Here is a 24,551-nt window from a genome sequence, read left to right on the forward strand (position 1 = left end):
GTCCCACAGGACCCCGCCACAATGGGGCGAGGCAGGGGGTCTCCGGCGGACCCCTGCAATGGAGCGGAGCTGAGGCTCCTCTGGGGCCCAGAGTTCTCCCAAAGGGCCATTCAGCCCAAGCTGTCAAATGGGACAGAAGAAATAGCAGGGCCCTTGCCGTGCGGGAAAGTGAACGGGATGTGGGGTGAGGTCTCAGGACAGGGGCCTCTCCGTGCGGGGGTCAGGGGACAGGGACCTCTCCATGCAGGGGTCAGGGGACAGGGGCCTCTCCATGCGGGGGTCAGGGGACAGGGGCCTCTCCATGCTGGGGTCAGGAGACAGGGGCCTCTCCATGCGGGGGTCAGGGGACAGGGGCCTCTCCATGCGGGGGTCAGGGGACAGGGGCCTCTCCATGCAGGGGTCAGGGGACAAGGGACTCTCCATGCAGGGGTCAGGGGACAGGAGCCTCTCCATGCAGGGGTCAGGGACTGGGGCCTCTCCATGCAGAGGTCAGGGGACAGGGGATTCTCCCATGCGGTGTTCTTCAAAGTGCTATCTGGTGACAGGCTGGCACTCTGACAGCCGCACCTGGGCCCTCTTCCCCACACACATCCTAAGTGGAAGGAGGGAAAGATAACACCCTAGCAAAACACACACATGGACACACACACACACACACATTCACACACTTCTGGACTGTCTCTCACCATGCCATGTCCAAAGTCACTGTGATGCCCCCAGCCCTTTGGTGACAAAGCCAGCTCCTGGGCCTGGCTCATCTGTCTCTGACCCTGAGAGTCCGGGAATGCTGTGTGATGGGTCCCATGGCCCCCATAACTCATTGGGGTCAGTGAGGGCCACCAGCCCACAAGAATTTAAGAGCACTTGCGGGAGCAGTGGTCTCCCTGGCGCCCAGAGCTCCTTCCTGACTTCTATTTGGAGTCGTCTTTTCCTTTCTTCCCCTCTTCTTTCTTTTTCTTTCTGTTGTCAGGTTAGATGTTCCTCCTCTTTTTTAAAAAAAAGTTTATTGAGCAGGGGTAGATAGCATAACGGTTATGCAAAGAGACTCTCATGCTTGAGGCTCCCAAGTCCCAGGTTCAATCCCCTGCACCATCATAAGCCAGAGCTGAGCAGTGTTCTGGTAAAAAAATAAAATAAAATAAAAATGTTTTATTTATTGGGTGGAGGCAGAGATAAATCAAGAGGGAAGGAAGGATACAGGTGAGAGAAAGAGACAACTGTAATACTGCTTCACTGCTGGGGAAGCTGTCCCTGCAGCTGGGGACCTGGGCCTTGAACTCTGGTCCTTGCATATTGTAGCATATGCGCTCAACACTGTGCCTCACTGCCCACTCCTGAAGCTCCTCCTCTTCTTCTTCTTTTTTTATTTTAAAAAACTTTTTAAATATATATTTATTTATTTTTCCCTTTTGTTGCCCTTGTTGTTTAACATTGTTGTGGTTATTGTTGTTATTGACGTCGTTGTTGTTGGATAGGATGGAAGGAAATCAAGAGGGGGGGAGACAGACAGGGGGAGAGAAAGACAGACACCTGCAGACCTGCTTCACCGCCTGTGAAGCGACTCCCCTGCAGGTGGGGAGCATGAGGCTCGAACTGGATCCTTAAGCCGGTCCTTGCGCTTTGCGCCACAAGCGCTTAACCCGCTGCGCCACCACCCAACTCCCTTCTCTCTTTTTTTTAATGCTCCTTTTCTGATGCCACATTGCTTGTCCCCATAAGCACGTCACCTAACCTCTGAGCTCACTGTTATCCCACCTCTCGATGTTCCAAGTGCCAGGCCCTCTGTAAGAAGATGATGGTGTCTGCGTCAAGACATGCAGGGCAAGCTCCAGGCGCACTATTGTCCTGGGACTATCATCTGGAGGCTCCCTCCTTGAGCGGGACTGTATTCCCTGGAAGTTTTGAGCCACCGTCCTAGACATGCACACTAAGCACCTACTCCGTGCAGGGCTGCTCTGAGTGGTGGGCACAGTCCAGTCATAAACAACTTGGGCAGGAGTCCCAGCAATCACAGAGCTCACGTTCTAGTGAAGGTGACAGAAAGCAAGCAGGTCAACTAGTGCATATGCCAGATAGCGACTGTGCTGTGGAAAGAAAGTAATTAAAAAGCACACGGTAGAGAGAAGGCACAAAGTGAAGGGTAGATTATTTTGACAAAAGCACACCAGGGTAAGTCGGGCGGTAGTGCAGCGGGTTAAGCGCAGGTGGCGCAAAGCGCAAGGACTGGTGTGAGGATCCCGGTTCGAGCCCCCGGCTCCCCACCTGCAGGGGAGTCGCTTCACAGGTGGTGAAGCAGGTCTGCAGGTGTCTGTCTTTCTCTCCCCCTCTCTGTCTTCCCCTCCTCTCTCCATTTCCCTCCGTCCTATGCAACAATGAAGACATCAATAACAACAATAATAATGACTATAACAACAAAACAACAAGGTCAACAAAGGGAATAAATATTTTAAAAATGTTAATAATAATAAAAAAAGCTCACCAGGAAGGGCCTCTTCCATGAGACAGAGTTTGGGCCAAGAGAGTGACAATGAGTCCCATGACTCTGGGAGAAGTGGTGGTCTGCTGGTGCAAGGCCCTGGGAGTGTGAGGCAGGGACGATTGGGCAGGGACCAGTGGGGTGAAGTCGGGTGGTGTGAGGTCGTATGAGCCTGCAGAGGCCAAGGCAAGAGACTTTGCTTTTCAGTGCCAGCGAGGTGGAGGCCAGCAGGACAAGGCAAAATCTGGTGTAAGGTTTAAAAAATTTACTCTGGTTCTTAGAGTTGAGGCAATCCCAGGAAAGAGGGAAATGCAGTGAGAGAGAAGCTCGGAGCTGCAGCAAAAGGGAGGATTGGAAAGCATCCTCTCTACAGGTGGGAAGCGGGGGCTCAAACCCGGATCCTTGCGCATGCCCTTGAGCATAGTACTAAGTTCACTTTACCGGATGTGCCATCACCCAGCCCTGAGCTGTTGTTATCATTTCAAAGGTTTACTTATATGTACGTTGAGAGAGATTGAGAGACAGAGAGAGAAAGATGCTTCCAGAGCACAGCACTGGCTTGTGTTGCCAGGGACCCCACTCAGAATCGTGTGAACTCTGCATGCAAATCCTGCCCCCACCACTGAGCCACCCTCTGTGACTGTCACTGTATTCCTCCATCCTTTCGTTCATCCTGTGGCATGCACTCACTGAACACTTGAATTTGGCCAGGCCTTGAGGCAGGTGCTGAACTGAAGGGCGAAAAAAAATGGGACTCTCTCTACCTCTGTGCAGGGAGCGTTCTAGCTGGCTGTGTCACCCGGCGCTAGGGGGTCCAAGGGACTGTCACCAGCCTCTGTGTGGTCTAGTCTTTATGGCTCTCCCCCACTGCCTGTGATGGGCGGGACTCCAGATGTGACAGGCCTGTGGTCAGGATAGCGGGTCCAAGGTGAGATTTAGGAGCCGCTGAGGGGTCTGCCGGCCCCCTTGCTATGTGTCTGCCTGTGGCCTTTAGGACTCTGTCTTGTGTGAAGACCCTGGGATGGCGAGCCTCTGCCTTTGCTCGAGGGGTGCAAACTCTTACCTTGCTTTGCAAGACTTTGTGCTATCTCAGCTTCTCTGAATCTTGACAGAATTGTCTCTGGAGTGTGATTTTTCTCTCTCTCCCAGTTGCAGGTCCCAGGGACCTGCCCCAGTTGGCAAATAAGTGCCCTCTTCTGGTAAAACATCTTCCTTTTCCTCCCAAACACCTGCCTGCATATTGCTGTCTGGTGAGAAATATGCAGATAACTTGGGAAAGCATCCGCCCAGTAAAATGAGTTTTCAGAAATGAAATAAATTAACCTGATAATCTAATCTGGGACACCCCCCCCCATCATCCATCATGCTGATGCAATTAAGGAGAGACAGCCAGGTGCCACGCAGCCTCATGGGTGGGAATGACAGATAAGTCTGCACAGAGAGCTCTCTCGTCCCTTACTTGCTCTGCCCTTTGCCCTTACCCTGTCCCCAGACTCCTGGTTTCCACGGAACCCAGGACCACCTGAGCTTTCCAGGAACATCTGTTCATCTTGTAAGTGAAGAGACAAAGCCTGGGCTCTGATCACGTCGTGCTTTATGTCATTTGTTCCCTGGCCCACCTTCCTGCTCACCACTGGCTCTGAACCAAAGCCCCAGTGCATCCTCACGCCGGGGTTTCTGCCGGCAGCCGGCAAGACGGCCACTGCAGTGCCACAGTCGAGCAGCTGGGACCTCGGCTTCCCCACTGGAAAGACGTCAATGGTGGTTTCCATTTTTTTTTCTTTTTTAGAGGAGTGATAGAGAATGTAGGAGACCTGGCACTGGCACTTCCTTTTTTTTTTTTTCCCTGTAGGGTTATCATCGGGGCTTGGAGCTGACACTCCAAGAATCCACTGCTCCTGGAGGCCATTTTCCCCATTTTATTAGATATGACATAAAGAAGTTGAGAGGAGAAGGGAAGATAGAGAGAGAGAGAGAGACACCTGCAGACCTGCTTCTCCGCTTATGAAGCATCCCACCACCCCCGCAGGTAGGGAGCTGGGGACTTCAACCCGGATCCTTGTAGGGATCCTTGCTCTTAGTACTATGTGCACTTAACCAGGAGCACCACCACCTTCCCTCCTGCAAGTTCAGGACCAGGGGCTTGAACCTGGGTCCTTGTGCACTGTAATGTGTGCACTTAACCAAGTGTGCCATGCCTGCCCCCTCCCTCTCTGGTATTCTTTTAAAAAAATTATTTATTTATTCTATTTTGTTGCCCTTATTGCTTTATTGTTGTAGTTATTGATGTTGTCATTATTGGGTAGGACAGAGAGAAATAGAGGGAGGAGGGGAAGACAGAGAGGGGGAGAGAAAGACAGACACCTGCAGACCTGCTTCACCACTTGAGAAGTGACCCCCCTGCAGGTGGAGAGCCAGGGGCTCGAACTGGAATCCTTACGCCGGCGCTTTGTGCCACCTGCGCTTAACCCACTGCACTACCGCCCAACTCCCCTCTCTGATGTTCCTTAACAGAGCATACTGGGAGGCCTGCGGTAGCTTGGGGGCTGGTGCTGAGGCCTGTGTCTGGGGGTGGTGGTGATGGATGAAAGCCTGACGTGAACTATGGTGGTAGGTGTTATGTAGAATTACCTATGTAATCTCATAATCTTGTAATTCATTATTAAATCACTAATATTTTTTTAAAAGAGGGCCAGGCTGGCATGGGTGCCCATGTCACTCACCCTGTGCACTGGAGGTCACCCCACAGGGATATCTGGAATCTGGGTATCTCTACCCCCCACACCAATCTTAGGGATCCTTTACAAGGAACTGCCTCCCACAATGCCCCCCCCCCACAAAAAATAACTTCCTATCACCAGTGAAAGAGTAGCCTCCAGAGAAGGGCAGAGAAGGACCCTCTTGCTCCCTGGTGGCCCAGCACCCACAGAGACTCTGCCTCACGGGGCCCGTGTGTGGCAACAACTGCAGGAAGCTTGTGAAAGGAAGGGTCCCCACATCCAGAGAAAAGTCACGGTGCCTAAAATGGGAAGCCAGGAGCATTCATCCCTGAATAAGCCATCCATGCCCAGGCTGGGACATGGGGCTTCCCAGGCCGGGCGCGTGTCTTGCTGTGTGTGTGTGTGGGCTGCTTAGGCTCAGACCCTGGCATGGCATGGGAGGTGCTGTGACACTGGAGAAAAGGGTGTCTCACCTTCTCTGTCTCTGTTTCTGTCTCTATGTGAGTGAAAAAGTGGCTTGGAGCAGCAAAATTATACACGGGCAAGTCTCCAGCTCCACCAAAACCAAAACAAAACAATCTAAGAAAAACATAACAAGAAAACACACACACGTTATCATCTATCCCTTTGGGTTAAGCATTGCAATTTTTTTTTTTTTTTGGAAATGTACTTACCTTGGAAATAGACCAAATCACAGTGATGACAGTGATTGCCACACTTGCTTGGGCATCAGGGCCCTTGAGAGCTATTTTCAAAGCATATGTTTGTAAGTGCTTATTTAGAGAAAGAAAGAGAGACTCGAGCACTGCTCAGTCATCACATGTAGGACAGCCAGTGAGGGGCCCCAGCCTCATGCAGGGAAGGCATGCCTTCACTGCGGGGTGGCCTTGGGCTTTTTGACTGCAGCACCTTGTGTACCTGGTCTGATCTGGTAGGCAAGAAGACTGGGGAATGGGTCTTAGGGTGTTGGGTGGGCTCTCCAGGTATCCTGATGGTGATTATTCCTGGTAAGAGCTTTGCACCCACAGATGAGTGGGACTTCTGGCAAGCCCTTCTGTCTGTGGAAGTCAGAGGCAAGAATCCTGGACTTGAGCCCACAATTCTGTAGCCACTTCTCTGATCATGGTTTTTCTACCTGTGAAAGCAAAGAACCTGGAGCTGAGGAGGTAGCATAATGGTTATGCAAAAAGCCTTTCATACCTGAGGCACCAAAGGCCTGGGTTCAATCCCCAGCACCACCAGAAATCAGAGCTGAGAAGTGCTGTAGGGAAAATAAATAAACAAAAACCCTTCTTCCTCAGCTTCAGTAGAAGGCAGAACTGGGTCTGTATTTCAACATTGTGATTTTGGTAATTCAGGGCATGTTCCCAGTATGTGCTACTTACCATTTATAAAGTGGACCTGTGTGTTTAGCTCCCAGAGTTAATGAATGAAGTGAAAAAAAAAAAAATCAGTGTTCAACGCACACCAGCATTTTTTTTAAATAACAATAACAATATTCTTTATTAACAGAGTACTTCTCAGTTCTGGCTTGTGGCAGTCCTGGGGACTGAACTATATCATGCTATCTCCCCAGCTTGGAAGTAACAATATTAATATAAAAATTATATTACTTTTAATATCAATGTTCTATTAATATAAAAACAATCCAGCTCACAAGCAATTGTTTTTACATTAATATTATTACTTCCAGGCAAGGGAGATAGTAAAATGGTTATGCAAATAATAGACTTTCATGCCTGAAGCACCAAAGGCCCCAGGTTCAATCCCCAGAGCTAAGCAGTACATTGTTAAAAGACAAAAAAAACAATTATTAATTTCTAGGGCCTTTTCGACCCTGACAGAAGTCTAAGGGCATCCAGAGGTATCAAAAAAAAAAAAAAAAAAAAACCTATGTCAATGAAGAATACTCCCCTCCCTCTGTATCTCCTTTGGCTTGTCTGCAAAATGGGAGTAAGGCCTTGAGGATGTCACGAGAGGATTCAAGGATGGTGTGGCAAACAAGACCAGGGAGCCACGTGGATTTAGAGAGAGGAGAAACTTTATTAAACTGAAAGGCCGCAGAAAGAGCCGGTGTTCTTAGAGCCTTCTGGGCCCTGAGCACAGGGACGGTCCAGCAAGCTCAGCACAGAGCAGAGGCTGCAGGGCTAAGGCGGTGGACGTGGACCCACCGCTTCTGGTCTGGGCGCCTTCCTTCTGGCGCCTTTCCCCGCAGAACCGTGTCTGGGAGAAGTTAGCAGCAGGACTCAGAAGCTCTGCGGCCTGTCAGGGTGAGATACTTCAGTGTGTGTGTGTGTGTGTGTGTGTGTGTGTGTGTGTGTGTGTGTGTGTGTGTGTGTGTGTGTGTGTGTGTAAGGGGGGCTTTCTCAAGGCCTTCTCTTCTTCCTTCCTGTTTGATTAGTTAACTTTTTCTTTTTAAAATTATCTTTATTTATTCCCAGAAATGGAGAGAGAAGGATGAGGTAGAGAAACAGAGACAACACTTGCAGCATTACTTCAGCGCTCGCAAAGCTTCCCCCCTGCAGGTGGGGATGGGAGTTTGAACCCGGGTCCTTGTGCACTGTAACATGTGCGCTCAAGCGGGTGCGCCACCGCCTGTCCCCATTAGTTAGCTCTTTCTTTGCCTTGACATTTTTCCCTTCTCTCCTCCCCTCCTTTCCTTTCCTATATCACGGGCACGCTGAACCCGGTGCTCGGCACTGTCTCTGAAGCTCTGCAGAGACCAGCTGATGCCGTGATGCCTGGGCGGTGGCGGTGGGGTCTCCTCCAGGACCCTCTCAGGCTGCAGCAGATGCCGGGTGGGGGCGTCTCCGGGCCCTGCCGGTTCTCCCCAGTCCCCGCCCCGCAGCCGGCGGATTCGCTTTCGGTTGGGCGGCTGAGGGTGCGTGGGCCTGCGAGCCCGCAGCCCGCAAAGGATGCCGCCGCCCTGAGACCCTCTGCCTTCCCTTGGGCTCTCAGCTGCCACACCCACCCGTCCTGCATCAGCAAAAGGAACATCCCGAGTGGGGGGAAGATGTACAGCTACGGGACCTGGAGCTCCGAGTGGGCTTTCTCCACGCCCACCCCGCCCCTCTGGCCCCAGTCCCCAGGCAGGTGGGCGGAGCCTATCCCCAAAGCCCCGCCCCATAACTCAGGCCACGCCCACCTCCAGTCTCCGATTGGCTCTGAGGGCCAAGGTCCCCGGCACACAGACGGAGCCCCGCCCCACAAACCCCGCCCATTGATTAGGCCACGCCCACCACCCCTGGGCCCGGGGTTCCGGGCACTCAAAGGGAGTCCCGCCCACGCACACACCTCCCACTGCGCATGTCCCGCTGCTATGCCCCTTCCTATTGGCTGCGGGGCAGTGGGCGTGTCGGCAGTCGGCGCTAGGACCCACGGAGCGCCGGGAGGCTGGGAGCGATCCCGGGCTGCGGATTGAGCGGGAGGCGCGAGCGGCGGTGGCCGAGGTTCCCCGCGCGGGGCCGCGGGTGGAGGCAGCAGCCGGTACCGGGGCGGGGAAGGGCTCCGGGCGGCGGGGAGGGGGTCCAGGCGGACCGGGGCGCCGCTGCAGCCGCGGCGTGTGCTCGTGTCCGCCTTCTGCTCCGGGCCTGCAGCCCCGCTCGTCCGCGGCCAGGCCCTGCTCTGCGGCTCCTCTCCCCAGCCCTCGGACCCGGGGCCAGGCCCTGCTCTACGGCGCAGACCACCCGCGCACAGAGGCTGGTGGAGGCGCACTGGAGCCCCCCATAGCCCCGCACCCCAGACGATGCCTGCGTAGGGGGGGGACTTGCTCAGCCTCCCTGGTTCTGGGGTGTCCGGTGATGATGCCCCCCCCCCCATGCAGCCGCCTGGAGCCCGGCAGCTACTTTGTTTGTTTATGTATGTATGTATGTATGTATGTATGTATGTATTTTTAAGACAGAGAAACTGGAAAGGGAGGGAAAGGAGAGGACAGACACCTGGAGACCTTCACCACTTGTGAGGTGTCCCCCACCGCAGGTAAGGAGCGGGATCTCGAACCCCTGTCCTTACCCTTGGTTATATGTGCACTTAACTGGGTACGCCACTGCCCGGCTCCTGCTAACCCTTTTTTTAGCCTTTGCTTATTTTATAGGACAGAGAGAAATTGAGAGGGAAAGGGGATGGATGAGAGAGACAGACAGACACCTGCAGCACTCATGAAGCTTTCCCCCGCAGGTGGGGACCAGGGTATCGAACCCAGGTCCTTGTGCAAGGGAGCACAAGCACTTAACCAGGTGCACCCCCGCCTGGCCTGGGGCCCACCCTGGGAGCTAGTCCTTACCCTGGCCCCACCCCCTAGGTGGCGGGCAGGATGACTACGCTCACCCGACAGGACCTCAACTTTGGCCAAGGTGAGGGAGGTGGACCTGTGGGGAGGCGAGGGTGGGCCTGGGCCGCGCTCCCCCAGCCCACGGAGTTCTGCCCCCCCACCCCCTGCAGTGGTGGCCGACGTGCTGTGCGAGTTTCTGGAGGTGGCGGTGCACCTGATTCTCTACGTACGCGAGGTCTACCCGGTGGGCATCTTCCAGAAGCGGAAAAAGTACAACGTGCCTGTGCAGGCGAGTCACCGCGCCCATGTGTGCCCACGCCGGGGCTGGTAGGCTCCTTCTCCCACTCCGGCCAGCCCCTCCTTGCATGGGCTTGGTTAGCGATGTTCCGCCCCTCAGAACTGAGGTTCCCCGGCCAAGCACCAAGGGTCCAATTCTAGAGGGACCCACAGGTGCTGGAGTCTTAAATTATGGAAGGGCTTCTGGGGCCTGGCGGGGGCGCATCTGGTTAAGCGCTCACATTGCAGTGGTGAGGACCTGGGTTCGAGCCCCCCGGCCCTCACCTGCAGGGGGAAAGCTTCACTAGTGGTGTGTAGCAGGGCTGCAGGTGCCTGTCTCTCTCCTTCTCTATGCCCTACTCCCCTCTCAATTTCTCTCTGTTCTTTCCAATAATAAACAGCAAATAAAAGGGCCGCTGAGGCTGGTTTGAGGGAAGATATTCTTGTGCGTCTTCTCTCAGGCCTTAATTGTTCTGGATTAGTTTAGGTTAAAATATCTTGGGGTCCTTAAGGATCCCGGTTTGACCCCCCCCCCCCCCCCCGGCTCCCCACCTGAATGGGGAGTCGCTTCACAGGCGGTGAAGCAGATCTGCAGGTGTCTATCTTTCTCTCTCCCTGTCTTCCTCTCCTCTCTCCATTTCTCTCTGTCCTGTCCAACAACAACAACAATAATAACTACAACAACCAAACAAGGGCAACAAAAGGGAATAAATAAATATTTACCAACAATGACAACAATAACTACAATAATCAAACAACAAGAGCAACAAAAGGGAATAAAAAATATTAAAAAAAAAAACAAAAACATCTTGGGGTCAGTAAACGCCAGCCCGCTCTATCCCCGTTCTCTAGCAGTGTGGGTTCCTTAGCTGGCTCAGTGAAAGCTCCATCAAATGGCCCAGTACTGGCCGGGGCCAAGTAAAGGGCATGCGGGGAGGGGAAGGGAGGCGAGGGGACCCGGCACAGTGGGCAGCTTCTGTGGGGCCAGCTACTTGGCTCCACGTGTCTGCCGAGTCTTCCTAGATGACAGACTGAAGCTCAGAGGAAGAAAACCACGTGTCTGTGACCACACAGCTCCATAGTTTCAGATTTTTGTTTAAAGTTCTGTCTCTTTTTCTGTAAAATTGATTTTTTCATGAGAGAGCTATAGAGGGAAAGATAACAGAGCCCTGCTCAGCTCTGGCTGATGGTGGTGCTGGGGATTGAATTTAGTGCCTCAGGCATCAAAGTCTTTTTGCAGAACCATTATGTTATCTCCCCTAGTTTCAAATATTTGAAAGCCCAAGTTTTAAATATTTTTTTAATTTTTCCTTTTTTAAAAAAGTATTTATTTTATTTTTGAGAGAGATGCAGAGAGAGAAAGATAGAGAGAAACACCAGAGCACTGCACAGCTCTGGCTTATGGTGCGGGGGATTGAACCTGGGACTTTGGAGCCCCAGGCATGGAAGTCTCTGTGCATAACCATTATGCTATCTACCCCCACCCTAGATTTTTTTTATTATTATTCTAGAATAATGCCAACAACCACAGATATGTCTACCTCCTTGTACAGTATAGGAACTTCTCAGACCCTGGAGGGGAGCCCTACTAGTCGATGCCAGTGCTAAGAGAATTCTTATTTTTAAAAAATATTTATTCCCTTTTGTTGCCCTTGTTGTTTTATGTTTTATTGTTGTAGTTATTGTTGTTGTTATTGCTGTCATTGTTGGAGAGGACAGAGAGAAATGGAGAGAGATGGGGAAGACAGAGAGAGGGAGAGAAAGACAGACACCTGCAGACCTGCTTCACTGCCTGTGAAGTGACTCCCCATGCAGGTGGGTAGCTGGAGCTCGAACCGGGATCCTTATGCCGGTCCTTGCGCTTTGCTAAGAGAATTCTTATCTGCTAACTTCTTATGCCGGTCCTTGCCAACTCCTGCTAAGAGAATTCTTATCTGCTAACTTCTCTTCCTCTGGACAATTTGCAGTTCCCAGTCCCACGATGGGAAACTGATTTCCTTGGGGGCGGAGGAGAACTGCTGGGCCTCTCTCTGAAGGCCTTCTGGGGTGCGTGTCAGGCGGGTGGCTCCCATCAGTACTGGGTCCTCACGGGTCATCCTACGGGTTTATGTGCAGATGTCTTGTCACCCGGAGCTGAACCAGTATATCCAGGACACGCTGCACTGTGTCAAGCCGCTGCTGGAGAAGGTGAGACCCCAGGCCCTTCCCCTGGCCCTCCAGAGGCCCCTCCAGGCACACAGAGTAAGTGACGCTGGGGTGGGGACAGTGCTGGAGCTGCGCCATTACCTGCAGCCAGAATCCCGGCCCCTGCACCCCACGCACACAGGCCCCAGAGTGTCTGGTCATACACACACAGTGTGCTGGCCCCAGGAGCCGGGTCAGTGGAGGGGGGCCCCGGCCATAAGGGTCCTGGGGTCTCACACATCTGCCTCCTGACCCATGCCCTGCAGTGTTCCCTCTGGACTTGGTGCCTCCCCCTCCTGTTTCCCTCTGCTTTCTCACACTTGCTGGGACATCCCACCGAGAGACTTGCCTGTCCTTCCTCTCGGATCTAGGGGAGAGGGGACACTTGGATTTCCCAGACCTGATCTTTAGGCTCTCGGGGACCCTTGGTCTAGAGGCTGGATACCCTTCCCCTCCCTTCCCCTCCCCTTCCCTCCCCTCCCCTCCCCTCCCCTCCTTGGGCCAGGAGCGGGTGGTAGCAGGGTGATACACTGGCCCCTGCTGCAGCCCAGTCTTTGCCCATACAGAATGACGTGGAGAAGGTGGTGGTGGTGATTCTGGACAAAGAGCACCGCCCAGTGGAGAAATTCGTCTTTGAAATCACACAGCCCCCATTGCTGTCAATCAAGTGAGCTGCCTCTGTTCCCACACCCTCACCCCTTCCCCACGCCCTGGGCCCTCTTCTCCCACAGCCTCACCCCTTCCCCATCCCCTCAGCCCTTCCCTACTCCTTGGGCCCTCTGTTCCAGAGCCCTCAGCCCTGCCCCACTCCCTGGGCCCACTTCTCCTCTACTTGTTAGCCAACATGAGGTTCCCAGCAATAGCCCCACCCACACCACCCCCTTTAAGGCAGCCTCCATTGAGGGGACAGATGCCAGGTATGCCGAGCTCATAAGGCCTGTTGGCAGCCCTCCAGGTTGGCCGCCTGGGTCACAGAGCCCCTCCTGCTTCACACCTGCAAGCAGGACTGGTGAAGGGCCAGTCTCAGCCTCACTCAGCAGCCAGAGGGACTAAGCTGGCAGAGATGGCACAACTTTCTGGTCAGCTGCACATTGACCTTAGGCGGGTATAACAGCCAGTCAGGGCACTGGAATCTGCCTCCATGTGCTGTGACCTCAGGCAGGCCTTCTCCTACGGGGCCTGGAGAGGCTGGGGCTGTGTACTGGTCTGTTCCCGGCTGCAGAGTGGTAGACCCACTGTGTAGGCTGGGCCTGCACCACTCCACTCTAATTAGGACCTGGCCTTGGCTTTTTTTTTTTTTTGCCTGCAGGCTTATCTCTGGAGCTTGGTGCCAGCACTATGAATCCACTGCTCCTGGTGGCCATATTTTCCATTTTATATTGGACAGGACAGAGAGAAATGGGTGGAGGGGGTTAGATAGAGAGGGAAAAAGAAAAACAGACACCTTCAGACCTGTTTCGCCACTCGTGAAGTGTCCTCCCTGCGGGTGGGGAACCGGGGGCTCGGACCCAGATCCTTTTGCAAGCCTTTGCGCTTTGTACTGCGTGTGCATGGCCGGTGCTCCCCGGCAGTGGCTTTAAATGTCCCATATTTTAAGTGCTTGGGTGAGCTAGGTTGCCCGGTCCTTAGAAGCCAGCATTCTGTGAAGCACTGGAGGGGCCCCAGGCTGCTTCCCAGCTCCTTGCCTATTGGTGGGAGGGGGATGCCGTGTGACAGGGGACACCATGTGATGGGGGACTGCCCCCTCGCCTCCCTCCAGCTCAGACTCCCTGCTGTCTCACGTGGAACAGCTACTCCGGGCTTTCATCCTGAAGATCAGCGTGTGTGATGCCGTCCTGGACCACAACCCCCCAGGTATGCTGCTCTGTCCCACTTCCTGCCTGCCTGCCTGCCTGGGGCTGCTCCGTGTCTTCCGGTCCTGATGTGGCTGCACCAAGCTTTACTCCTTCCCGCCTGCCTTTGAGAACCCCTCTGGAGATCTGCCTCCCCCAGGAAGTTTCCCGGATTGACTCCTCCTGGCTTCATTCTCCCTGCTGAGACTGTCTTGTGCCAGCACGTGGCTTAATTCTCAGTCCTGTGCCAATGACCGGCTGGCTGGGGAGGTGGGGGGGGAGGCCGACCTAACCACAAGCACACTCTTGCATCTTCAGGCTGTACGTTCACTGTCTTGGTGCACACGAGAGAGGCCGCCACCCGCAACATGGAGAAAATCCAGGTGATCAAGGTGAGACTGAACTGTCTGGGATGGTAGGCAAGGACCACCTGGCGGCCCCCAAATAGGAGATATCACGGGTCTGAGGGGACATGGGTTTTGCTTCTGGCCAGTGCAGCCTGCACGGTGTTGCCTGGCACTTACACAGCCACCAGGGTTACTGCTGGGCTCAGTGCCTGCAGATCTACCGTTCCTGGTGGCCTTCCTGGTTGTTTCCTTCCTTTCTACTAGATAGACATAGAAGCTGAGGGCCAGGGAGTTGGGTGGTAGCACAGCGGGTTCAGCGCACGTGACGCAAAGTGCAAGGACTGGCATAAGGATCCCGGTTCTAGCTCCCAGCTCCCTACCTGCAGGGGAGTCGCTTCACAAGTGGTGAAGCAGGTCTACAGGTGTCTGTCTGTCTTTCTCTCCCCCTCTCTGTCTTCCCTTCCTTTCTCCATTTCTCTCTGTCCTATCCAACAACTATGACAACAATAATAACTACACCAATAAAGAACAAGGGCAACAAAAGGGAATAAAGAAATATATGGGGAAAAAAAGAAGAAAAAGAAATTGAGGGCCAGGTTACAATGTGCCAGAACCAGGATTCGAGACCCCAGTCCCACCTGCAGAGGGTCGCTTCACAAGTGGTGGGGCGAGGCTGCAGATGTCTGTCTCTCTCCCTCTTGGTCTCCCCTCCCCTCTCAATTAATTACTTTCTCTACCCAATAAATAAATAATTTAAAAAAGAGAGAAACTGAGATAGGGAGAGATTAAGAGACACCTACAGCCCTGCTTCACTGCTTGAGAAGATCCCCCCATCCTTGTGTGCTGGGGGCCTGAACCCAGGTCCTTGCACACGGCAATGTGTGTGCTCTGCCCCGTGAGCCCCCCCTCCACTGTGTGTCTGCTCTGTGGCCACACGCCTGTCTCTGCTACAGCCAGGCATTCAGTGCTGAGAGGAGGGGAGCCCCACATGCGGCCACAGCTCCGTGGGGGCCCCCAGGGACGAAGCCCCTGCCCTCTAGGTATCGACCACACGGGTTCCCCCGGGCTCTGAGCTGCCGGCTTCTGGAGGGGATCTTGGGGACCCACTCTGCCAGCCTCCGGTGCCACCCTCCCCTCTGTCCCTGACCCAGGACTTCCCCTGGATCCTGGCAGATGAGCAAGATGTGCACATGCACGACCCCCGGCTGATTCCCCTAAAAACCATGACGTCAGACATTCTGAAGGTGAGCTGAAGGGGCGGTGTCTAGGGAGTGCCCCTCGGAGAGCTCCCCCCCCTTCTCCCCTCCCCTCGGGCCCCACCCTCGGTGTTTATTCCTGCCCTGCAGATGCAGCTCTACGTGGAGGAGAGGGCTCATAAAAGCAGCTGAAGGCACCTGCCCATCACTGATGCAGATGTGTCGGACCTCGGGGACCCCGTCTGCCCCCCTGATGCCGATGTGCCAGACCTCGGGGACCCCCTGCCGGACCCCCTGCCTGCCCCCCTGATGCCGATGTGTCGGACCTCGGGGACCCCCTGCCTGCCCCCCTGATGCCGATGTGTCGGACCCTGGGGACCCCCTGCCTGCCCCCCTGATGCCGATGTGTCGGACCTCGGGGACCCCCTGCCTGCCCCCCTGATGCTGATGTGTCAGACCCTGGGGACCCCATGCCTGCCCCCCTGATGCCGATGTGTCGGACCCTGGGGACCCCCTGCCTGCCCCCCTGATGCCGATGTGTCGGACCCTGGGGACCCCCTGCCTGCCCCCCTGATGCCGATGTGTCGGACCCTGGGGACCCCCTGCCTGCCCCCCTGATGCCGATGTGTCGGACCCTGGGGACCCCCTGCCTGCCCCCGATGCTGATGTGTCGGACCCTGGGGACCCCCTGCCTACGGCCGGCCCGACTCCAAGTGCTCTTATTGCCTCTGTGATGGACTGTCCTCCTCCCGGACCCAGAGCTGCTCAGGACTGGTTACCGTCTGGAGGGTTCCCCCCAGGATGGTGAAGGGCACCACGACCTCCATGTCTCACCACATGTGCTTAACCCGCTGCGCTACCACCTGCTCGGGACCTCCGTGTCTCCTGTCTCCATGTCTCCATGTCTGTCTCAGATACTGTGCTGTGAGTAGTTTCAATAAAGGAGCCCCAGTGGCTGAGGCTGCTGTCACTCAGCCTTGGTGGGAGGGGCTGGGGAGCCCGCTAGCCCAGGCTGAGGGACTGTTGCTTTTTCTCCCAGAGCCCTGCTCAGCTCTGGCTTATGGTGGTGCTGGGGATTGAACCTGGGACTTAGGAGCCTCAGGTATGAGAGTGTCTTTGCATAATAACCATTATGCTATCTACCCCCACCCCCAATTTTATTTTCATTATCTTTATTTATTGGCTAGAGACAGCCAGAAATTGAGAGGAAAGGGGGAGCTAGAGAGGGAGAGAGACAGACACCTAAAGGCTTGCTTTACCACTCGCAAAGCTTTCACCCTGCAGGTGGGGACCAGGGCCCTGAACCCAACCCTGGCACATTGTGACATGTGCCACCACCTTGCCCCAAGGGACCTCCCTACCCCCCCAGTCTGCCAACTCTGGAACCAACATTACAGGCTACTCTTACTACAAACATTTATTATGACAAAATGTTTACGCTTTGTGGTAGAAAGACACCAGAGTGGTGGGTCTCCTCCCTAAGGGCAGGGGCTGCTGGAGCAGGGGGCCTCACTGCCCTCTCCCACCCTGCCCCCCAACTCAGCTCTTATGCAGAGGGGTCTTGGGGCCAGCCCAGGCCAAAGGTATATAGCTGCTGGGTGACTGACAGTCAGGGCGTGCATCCTGTGGAGGTGAGGTGGGGAGGGCAGGCGGACAGGTTCTAGGTGGTTTCAGGCTCTGCCGTGGGAGGGGCCGGGTCCCTGGGTGTCCTGGGGTTGATGACAATGCTGCTGTTGGTGACCCGAGGGCCATACCAGCCTGCCCAGAACTGGGTGTCCTTTCCCCCATGTCTGAAGAGGATGTGGCGGACACCCGGAGGGTAATCAGAAAAGGTGTAGGAGACCTGGGAGGCAGAGGGTAGAAGTGACCGCTGGGCTACAGGAGACACACGGGGCTGGTGGTTCAAGCTGCCCAGGAGACCAGGGAGGCAGAGGGGAGAATCGACCACTGGGCTGCAGGAGACACATGGGGCTAGTGGTTCAAGCTGCCCAGACCAGCAGTTGGGAGGGAGCTCCAGGCGGGACAGCCAGGGTATTTGGGGAGAGGGCTGCTTCTTGTTTTCTGACTCTGGGGGGAGGGGAGTGGTGGCAGGTGGCAAGTCATGGGGCCTCACCTCTCTCCACCTGGCATCGCTCCATTGAGGGATGGTCACAGCCGGGGGCTCGAAGGAGGCCAAGGAGATGTAGTCACTGGTGGTCAGATGAACCTGGAGGTTGTAGGTGCAGCCACAGTCTGCTCTGGCAGCAAACCTAGGGGAGGTGGGGCTCAGGGCCGTGCGCTGAGGGGCGGGAGCAGGTGCAGGTGTACCCATGGCCCAAACCCTGCAGCGTGGTGGTCTGCCTCCCTCCTCTGGCTGCGAGGCCCACCTGGATGGATGCAATGCTCCCTGTGCCCCACCGAGCCCGGGGGGGGTGTGTGTGACCACGTTTAGTTTATCCACACGGAGCCTCAGCTATCCCTGAGGGAGGGGAGCAGCTCCTGGGGTGCAGATGGCACCTAAGGGCTCTCAGGTGGCCTGCTGGTTATAATGGGCGGGGCTGTGGAGTCAGTATTGTGGGGTGGTGCAGAACTCTCAGCCGCGACTACTCCCCTGCCCCGCCACTTCCCAACATAAAAAAAATCCTGGCTGCAGATGGGGATACCCCACTGCCCTCAGAATAGTGGGTGGTCTGGAGGCCTAGAGCTGGAGTCCTGCTCATGCCTGGACCAAGCCCAGGCTCTTCCTGTGTCCTGTGTCCTGTGCAGACACAGGTGGGGCCAGGTCTCTGCCACCCCAGGGCCTGCTGCTGATAACTCCTGTGGAGGTCTCAGGCTCCCCATCTGCAAGGGAGGCTGGCACAGCCGCAGGGGAAGCTGGGAGATGCTGTTGGAAGGCCCGGTGTGGGCTGTTGGTAGGGGTGTAGGGCCCCCGCCCCAGGACACTGAGGCACGGGCCTTCTCAGGAAGGGGAAAGAGCACCGTGGGCCCACTCACCAGTCCTTGACCGTGATGTCGGGCCGGTACGTGTCGAGCAGCTCCTCCCAGTAGCCCTGCTCTTTGAGGTCCACAAGCTGGGACTTGAGGCACAAGCTGAGGGCCCGAAAGAAAGGACTGAACTCCTCGTGACCCTGATCACTCTCATCGCCTGCTGCTGAGTCTGGTCCCCACCTCATGGCTGGGAGCCTTACCCACTTGAACGTGGGTGGCACCATCTCCCATCCCAGGGGCCCAGGAAGGGTACCTCCATCCATCAGCTCACCTTCCTGGGTGAGAACCAGCTTGCTGATACCCCTGGATTTTTTGTTTGTTTGCCTCTAGAGTCATCGCTGGGGTTTGGTGCCTACCCTACGAATCCACTGCTCATGGTGGCCATTTTCCCCATTTTGTTGTTGTTGTTGTTGTTGGACAGAACAGAGAGAAATGGAGAGAGGAGGGGAAGACAGAGAGGGAAGAGAAAGACACCTGCAGACCTGCTTCACCGCTTATGAAGTGACTCCCCTGCAGGTGGGGAGCCGGGGGCTTGAACCGGGATCCTTAGGCCGGTCCTTATGCTTTGCACCACCTGCACTTAACCCAGCATGCCACCGCCCAGCCCCCAATACCCCTGTTGTTGTTTTTGTTTGTTTTTTGCCTCTAGTGGATGGGGCTCCGGTGCTAGCACTACAAATCCACCGCTTCTAGAAGCCTTCCCCCTCCCCCTTTTCATTTGATAGGGACAGAGAGAAATTGAAAGGGGAGGCAAGAAAGAGAGAGACGGAGAGAACCTGTAGACCTGCTTCTTCACCTCTTGTGAAGTGTCCCCCTGCAAGTGAGGAGCCAAGGACTAGATCCCAGATCCTTGCATAGGGTGTGCTTTTAGTACTATGTGCGCTTAACCAGCTGTGCCACCACTTGGCTCCAATTTACCTGTCTGCCCAGTGGACTCCAGTCTCCTGAAGTTGGCCCTCCCTCCATTAAGCCAGCCACTGAGTTGATTCGTGCTCCAGGAAGCAACAGACTGAGCCAGTTTGAGGATACACACACACACACACCCTCTCTCTCTCTCTCACCTACCCCCAAGCCTCACGAGGAGATTTCACTGTCTGACCTCCCTCTCCCTCATGACCTGCTCAGTCAGTGTGTCTTACTCATAGGATGTGACAAAGTACTTCTTGACTTTGGAGTCTGGAAAATCTGTCCCGTGGTCTCCTGGGATGGTCTCCACCTTCCATCTGTGCCCCCCGTTGAAGTCCAGCTTCCAGTGGGTCATGTTCTCTAGAAAAACAGAAACCAAGCAGATGTCCTCTGCCACTGTGCCACTTGCCTCCCACCTGGTCACGAGAAAGGGCCTGCTGAGGCGTCCGTGCCAGCTGTCCGTGGGGTGGCACCTGCAGAGCCTCCCGCCTCAACACCGGCACTGCTAACCAAACCTCTCCTCACTTCATGTTGCTCTGGGGCTCAGGGCCACACCCACGTTCCAGTTCTCAAAATGTCAGTTGACAAGAGGGCCATGCAGCTACCTGGGCTCTTCATGGGTCCTGTTTTGACCCCATGCGGGTTAACTGCCTTTTTTTTGTCTCCAGGGTTATCGCTGGGACCAGGTGCCAGCACTATGAATCCACTGCTCCTGGGGGCCAGTTGTTTTCCATTTTACTGGACAGGACAGAGAAATTGAGAGAAGACAGGGAGAGAGAAGCACGGAGTACATACTAGGAGATCAGGTGGTCGTGCACCTGGTTGAGCACACACATAGTGCGTAAGCACCCAGGTTCAAGCCCCTGGTCCCCACCTGCAGGAGGGAAGCTTCACAAGTGGTGAAGCAGGGCTGCAGGTGTCCCTCTGTCTCTTTCCCTATCTCCCCCTCTTTTCTCAATTTCGGTCTCTATCCAGTAATAAAATAAATAAGTTAAAATGTTTAAAAAAAAAAAAACAGTAGATACTATATGAAGAGAAGACCTCTGGCAGAGACAACAGAACATCCCAGGGGAAACAGGCCTCGAGCCGTGTGTCTGGACTCCAAAGCCTCTCTGTCTCCATCTGGATGGCAGAGATGGCGACAGAAAAATGACATCTGTGAAGATCCCACACCAGTCCCTGGCACAGAGGAAGCCTCCAGAGACGTCAGGCAGCTTGGCTGAACCAGAGAGGAAGGCTGTTTTGCTCTGTGTCTTGAACAGCAGACACCATCAGGCCGTAGGGATGTGAAATATTGGCAGAGGGAGAAAGAAGAAGGGGAAAAAAAAAGTGGAGATAAGTGACACAGGAGTTTGCACACTGGGTAAAATGTTGGACTCTTAAGCCATGACTCAAATGCCTGAGCTCAATCCCTGGCATCTCATGTGCTATTTTAATAAAGAATTTTTTAAAATCATTTTACAGGGGCCAGGTAGTGGTGCACCTGGTTAAGAGCACACATTCCAGTGCACAAGGACTCGGGTTCAAGCTCCTGGTCCCCACCTGCCAGGGGAAAGCTTCATGAGGAGTGAAGCAGGGCTGCAGGTGTCTCTCTCTGTCTCTCGCTCTCTTTTTTTAAAAAAAAAAAATATTCATGAGAAAGATAGGAGGAGAGAGAGAAGGAAACAGTACATGTGCTGCTGGGGATTGAACTTGGGACCACATGCTTGAGAGTTCAATGCTTTCACTGCGCCACTTCCTGGACCGCTCTGTATCGCTCCCTCCCCTCCCAATTTCTTTCTATCTCTATCCAATAATAAAGATTTAAAAAGAAATTAAAAATCATTTTACTTATTTATTGGATAGAGACAGAAATTCAGAAGGAAGGGGAGATAGAAAGGGAGAAAGATAGAAACCTGTAGCCACTTCAGGAAGGAAACTTCACCACTCAGGAAGCTTTCCTCCTGCAGGCAAGGAATCTTTTTTTTTTTTTTTTTAGAAAAAGGTAGAAATGAGGTAACTAGGGGCTGGGTGGTGGTGCACCTGCTTGAGTGCATGTGTTACAATGCACAAGGACCCAGGTTCAAATCCCCAGTCCCCACCTGGGGAGTTTCACAAGCAGTTAGGCAGTGCTGCAGGTGTCTCTGTCTCTCTTCCTCTCTAACTCCCCCATCCCTCTCAACTTGTAACTGTCTCTATGAAATAAAATAAAGATAAAAAAAAGAGAGAGCTGGGGAGTCAGGCAGTAGTGCAGCGGGTTAAGCGCACGTGGTGCAAAGCGCAAGGACCGGCATAGGGATCCCAGTTTGAGCCCCTGGCTCCCCATCTGCAGGGGAGTCGTTTCACAGGTGATGAAGCAGGTCTGCAGGTGTCTATCTTTCTCTCCCCCTCTCTGTCTTCTCTTCCTCTCTCCATTTCTCTCTGTCCTATCCAACAACGACAGCAATAACAACAACAATTTAAAAAAAGGGGCAACAAAAGGGGAAAATAAAAATATTTTTAAAAAGAGAGAGCTAAGGTAACCACCGTGTGTGAAAAGTGCCGTGAGGGGCAATGCAAGGTGGGAGGACCCTTCTTAATGAGGCAGGACCAGTCTCCACACTGAACGCTGAAGAGTGAAGAGCCCACAGGCCACGGCCATCGCTAGGGTGCTAGGACCTTCCAGGAGGTGTAGGGCATGTGCCCAGCCCCCTAGCTCAGGAAGGGGTGAGCGGATGGGAGCAGCCCAGCTGCAGGCCTCGCTTCACCTTCGCCACATGGGTTCCGTAGCAGGTTCCTGCGGAGGCTGCAGAGGAAGAAGAAGATCTTCCAGTCATCCACATGCTGGTCAGAGTGCTCCGTGATGAAGCCCGCCAGCAGGCTCTTGCGTTTCCAGAGGGTGGCCGTGTCTATGAGGTGGTGCCAGAGGCCGCAGACCAGGCGACAGCTGAGCTGCAGCTGGCGGGCCGGCACGTGCGTGAAGATCTCCAGCAAGATGTTCTCGGGCAGCTCATTGATGCAGACGGGGGCCATGACAGTAGGTGAGGTGGGGCGCACACGCGGGCCTGCGGGAAGGCAACACTGGCTGTGGTACCTGACCGAGGGGTTAGGACCCCGAGGTCTCTAGGAACTCCTCTAACTCTGCTTCTTACTTTTAGACTGGGATAATGTGTGTGTGTGTGTGTGTGTGTGTGTGTGTGTGTGTGTGTGTGTGTGTGTGTGTGTGTATGGAGAGAGAGAGACGCTAGCATAATGGTTATGCAAAAAATGACTTTCATGCCTGAGGCCCCAAAGTCCAAGACTCAATCTATCAGCATGAGCCAGAGCTGAGCAGTGTTCTGGTAAAAATAAGTAAATAAATAGAATAAAATAAAAAAATTGGAACTGGCTAATCATTGACAACTAGGGAGAGAATCACAAGGGCTTGAAATGAGCCATCCTGCTTCCTCTGGCCGTCTGTGGACAAGTTGCCTGCTTGTGTTTGTGCGTGTGGGTGACTAGTGAGATATTTTCTCTCCCCCTCCTTCCCCTTCCTTTATCTGTCCTGTCCACTCCAGGTCTCCCTTGAGTAACTCTAATGCATGTACTTGTTTGCTCTCTTACTGGCTCCCCAGCTTTGCAGACACTGCTACATGCCTTGGGTGGGCTGGGCTTCCCCTCTGCATGTGGGGGTGTGAGGGTTCCGGAGCCCCACTCCTCACTCCAGATGAAGTGAGATCAGCCAGAAAGAGAAGGATGAAGTTGGGATGATCTCACTCATAGACAGAAGTTGAAAAACAAGATCAGAAGGGAAAACACAAAGCAGAAGTTGGACAGGGTTTGTTGTACTGCACCAGAGTAAAAGGCTCTGGGGTGGGGGTGGGGGCTGGTTTCAGGTCCTGAAGCAGGATGACAGAGGAAGACCTAGTGGGGGTTGAATTGTTATGTGGAAAACTGAGAAATGTTACATAATTAATCCCCCAATAAAGAAAAAAAGAAAACAAAGTTTACCCATGTACCAACAACTGTATTTGCATTAATTCCCCAAATAAAAAAAGAAAAAGGTGGGGGAGGTAGCATAATGGTTATGTAAACAGATATCATGCCTGAGGCTCCAAAGTCCCAGGTTCAATCCCTCGCGCCACCATATGCCAGAGCTGAGCAGTGCTCTGGTGTTTCTCTCTCTCTCTGCATCTCTCAAAATTAAAATTAAAATGTGACTTCAAAGAACACAGCCCAGGCCAGATGAAAGTGAAAGTTTCTCACCTTGGACACTGGAAGTTGGCTGACACCCCCAGCCCTCCCCAACAGCCCTTGCTGGCTGAGGGCCAGCCAGGTGTGTGTACTCAGAGGTGAAGGCCTCCCCAAGGCAGCTGGAGCAAACATTCAAAACATTCACAGGGCGGGAGACAGCATGTCTGCCGGTGGTTATGCAAAACGCCTTTCATAAATGAAGCACCAAAGGTCCCAGGTTCCACCAGTACCACATAAGCCAGAGCTGATCAGTGCTCTGGAAATGGAAGGAAGGGAGGGAGGGAGTGAGGGAAGTGGGTAGATGAAATAAAGAGAAAGGGGAGAAACTAAAGGCAGGGTAGATAGCATAATGGTCATGCAAAGAGAGCATGCCTGAGGCTCCAAAGACCAGGTTCGGTCCCCCGCACCACCATCAGCCAGAGCATAGAGGCAAGGAAGGGAGGAAGGATGGATGGAAGGAGACATTCAGGCCAGTTGTGCGAAGTCAGCTCAGCAATGAGGCTCCTCACTGGGCCACCCAGCACCCTCAGAAGCAGAATTTAGGCGCCCTTGGCTCACTGTGCGCGAGGGGGTGCCGGGAGGCCCTAAGATAGCAGGCGGCAGGCCCATCTGGGTGCTTCCCGGGGCTGGGGTGCAGCTGCCGGTGATATGCAGGCCCCGCCCCGCACCCTGGGACCCGGAACTCAGCCCCCAGCTCAGCGGACAGCTAACCCGCACCCTCCGCCTCCCGCGCCGCCGTCCCCGCACCCCTGCACCTGCTGGCGCGACACCTGGGCGCGAGGGGCGCCCTGGCACCCAGCCCCGGCACCCAGCTCCGGGAGAGCCCAAGCCTGCCGCCTCCGCCTGCCGGCCTCGCCCCGCCTCGCGTCACGTGATCGCCCCAGCTGTCCCCTGCTGGGACATGTGCGTCACACCCGGCGCTGCCCACCCACCCACCCCCTCCCGCACCCAAGGGGCCAACGGACCTGGAGCGCTGCACAGACCCCAGCTGGTCCTGGGAAGGAAGCTCAGGCCACTCCCGGAGAACACCTGACCCTTGCACTGCCTCCTCCCATCCCGGAGGAGGCTGGGCTAGCACTGGCTTTGGGGAGGCTCGCCCCAGGCCCTCAGGTTCAAGCCCCGGGAACCAGAGCTGAGCTGGGCTCCGGCAAAAATGGATGAATAGATAAATGACATTACATGACAT

At 54.6% G+C, this 24,551-nt stretch overlaps 2 protein-coding genes across 9 annotated transcripts; one reads left to right on the forward strand and one right to left on the reverse strand.

Moving 5' to 3' along the window:
* The first annotated feature begins 8,557 nt into the window (after window positions 1–8,557).
* MAD2L2 (mitotic arrest deficient 2 like 2) lies at window positions 8,558–16,260 on the forward strand. 4 transcript variants are annotated; one of them, XM_060170894.1, is made up of 10 exons: window positions 8,580–8,682; window positions 9,094–9,174; window positions 9,497–9,548; window positions 9,637–9,755; window positions 11,858–11,929; window positions 12,493–12,593; window positions 13,686–13,780; window positions 14,077–14,150; window positions 15,257–15,349; window positions 15,452–16,260. In XM_060170894.1, the coding sequence occupies exons 3-10, from the start codon at window positions 9,509–9,511 to the stop codon at window positions 15,491–15,493; spliced, it is 636 nt and encodes a 211-aa protein (XP_060026877.1). In that variant the 5' UTR covers window positions 8,580–8,682; window positions 9,094–9,174; window positions 9,497–9,508; the 3' UTR covers window positions 15,494–16,260. The 4 variants fall into 4 exon arrangements, with proteins under 4 accessions (XP_016048012.1, XP_060026877.1, XP_060026876.1 ...); XM_060170892.1 differs by having other exon boundaries at window positions 8,615–8,682; window positions 9,373–9,548; XM_016192526.2 differs by lacking the exon at window positions 9,094–9,174 and having other exon boundaries at window positions 8,558–8,682.
* A 440-nt stretch (window positions 16,261–16,700) lies between these two features.
* LOC103122394 (F-box only protein 6) lies at window positions 16,701–24,410 on the reverse strand. 5 transcript variants are annotated; one of them, XM_060170889.1, is made up of 8 exons: window positions 24,331–24,395; window positions 23,378–23,621; window positions 22,966–23,035; window positions 21,901–22,197; window positions 19,408–19,534; window positions 18,275–18,370; window positions 17,415–17,550; window positions 16,701–17,144 (listed from the first exon to the last, which is right to left on the reverse strand). In XM_060170889.1, exons 2-8 carry the CDS (start codon window positions 23,495–23,497, stop codon window positions 16,962–16,964), a joined length of 1,029 nt encoding a protein of 342 aa, XP_060026872.1. In that variant the 5' UTR covers window positions 23,498–23,621; window positions 24,331–24,395; the 3' UTR covers window positions 16,701–16,961. The 5 variants fall into 5 exon arrangements, with proteins under 5 accessions (XP_060026872.1, XP_060026871.1, XP_007533050.1 ...); XM_060170888.1 differs by lacking the exon at window positions 24,331–24,395 and adding an exon at window positions 24,121–24,274; XM_007532988.3 differs by lacking the exons at window positions 22,966–23,035; window positions 24,331–24,395 and adding an exon at window positions 24,121–24,274.
* Window positions 24,411–24,551: the final 141 nt, after the last annotated feature.

Source organism: Erinaceus europaeus, chromosome 13 (assembly GCF_950295315.1).
Source record: "Erinaceus europaeus chromosome 13, mEriEur2.1, whole genome shotgun sequence".
Taxonomy (NCBI): domain Eukaryota; kingdom Metazoa; phylum Chordata; class Mammalia; order Eulipotyphla; family Erinaceidae; genus Erinaceus; species Erinaceus europaeus.

What these genes read in the sequence shown, in the direction of transcription:
- LOC103122394 (XM_060170889.1), bottom strand. Translation starts at nt 23,497, where the DNA reads ATGTTTGCTCCAGCTGCCTTGGGGAGGCCTTCACCTCTGAGTACACAC. An exon ending in GCCAACTTCCAGTGTCCAAG is followed by an intron (nt 23,036 to 23,377) that starts GTGAGAAACTTT and finishes AACCCCCACTAG; the next exon opens with GTCTTCCTCTGTCATCCTGC. An exon ending in GCGATGCCAGGTGGAGAGAG is followed by an intron (nt 17,145 to 17,414) that starts GTGAGGCCCCAT and finishes TCTGCCTCCCAG; the next exon opens with GTCTCCTACACCTTTTCTGA.
- MAD2L2 (XM_016192526.2), top strand. Translation starts at nt 9,509, where the DNA reads ATGACTACGCTCACCCGACAGGACCTCAACTTTGGCCAAG. An exon ending in CCCCCATTGCTGTCAATCAA is followed by an intron (nt 12,594 to 13,685) that starts GTGAGCTGCCTC and finishes GCCTCCCTCCAG; the next exon opens with CTCAGACTCCCTGCTGTCTC. An exon ending in CCTGGACCACAACCCCCCAG is followed by an intron (nt 13,781 to 14,076) that starts GTATGCTGCTCT and finishes TTGCATCTTCAG; the next exon opens with GCTGTACGTTCACTGTCTTG.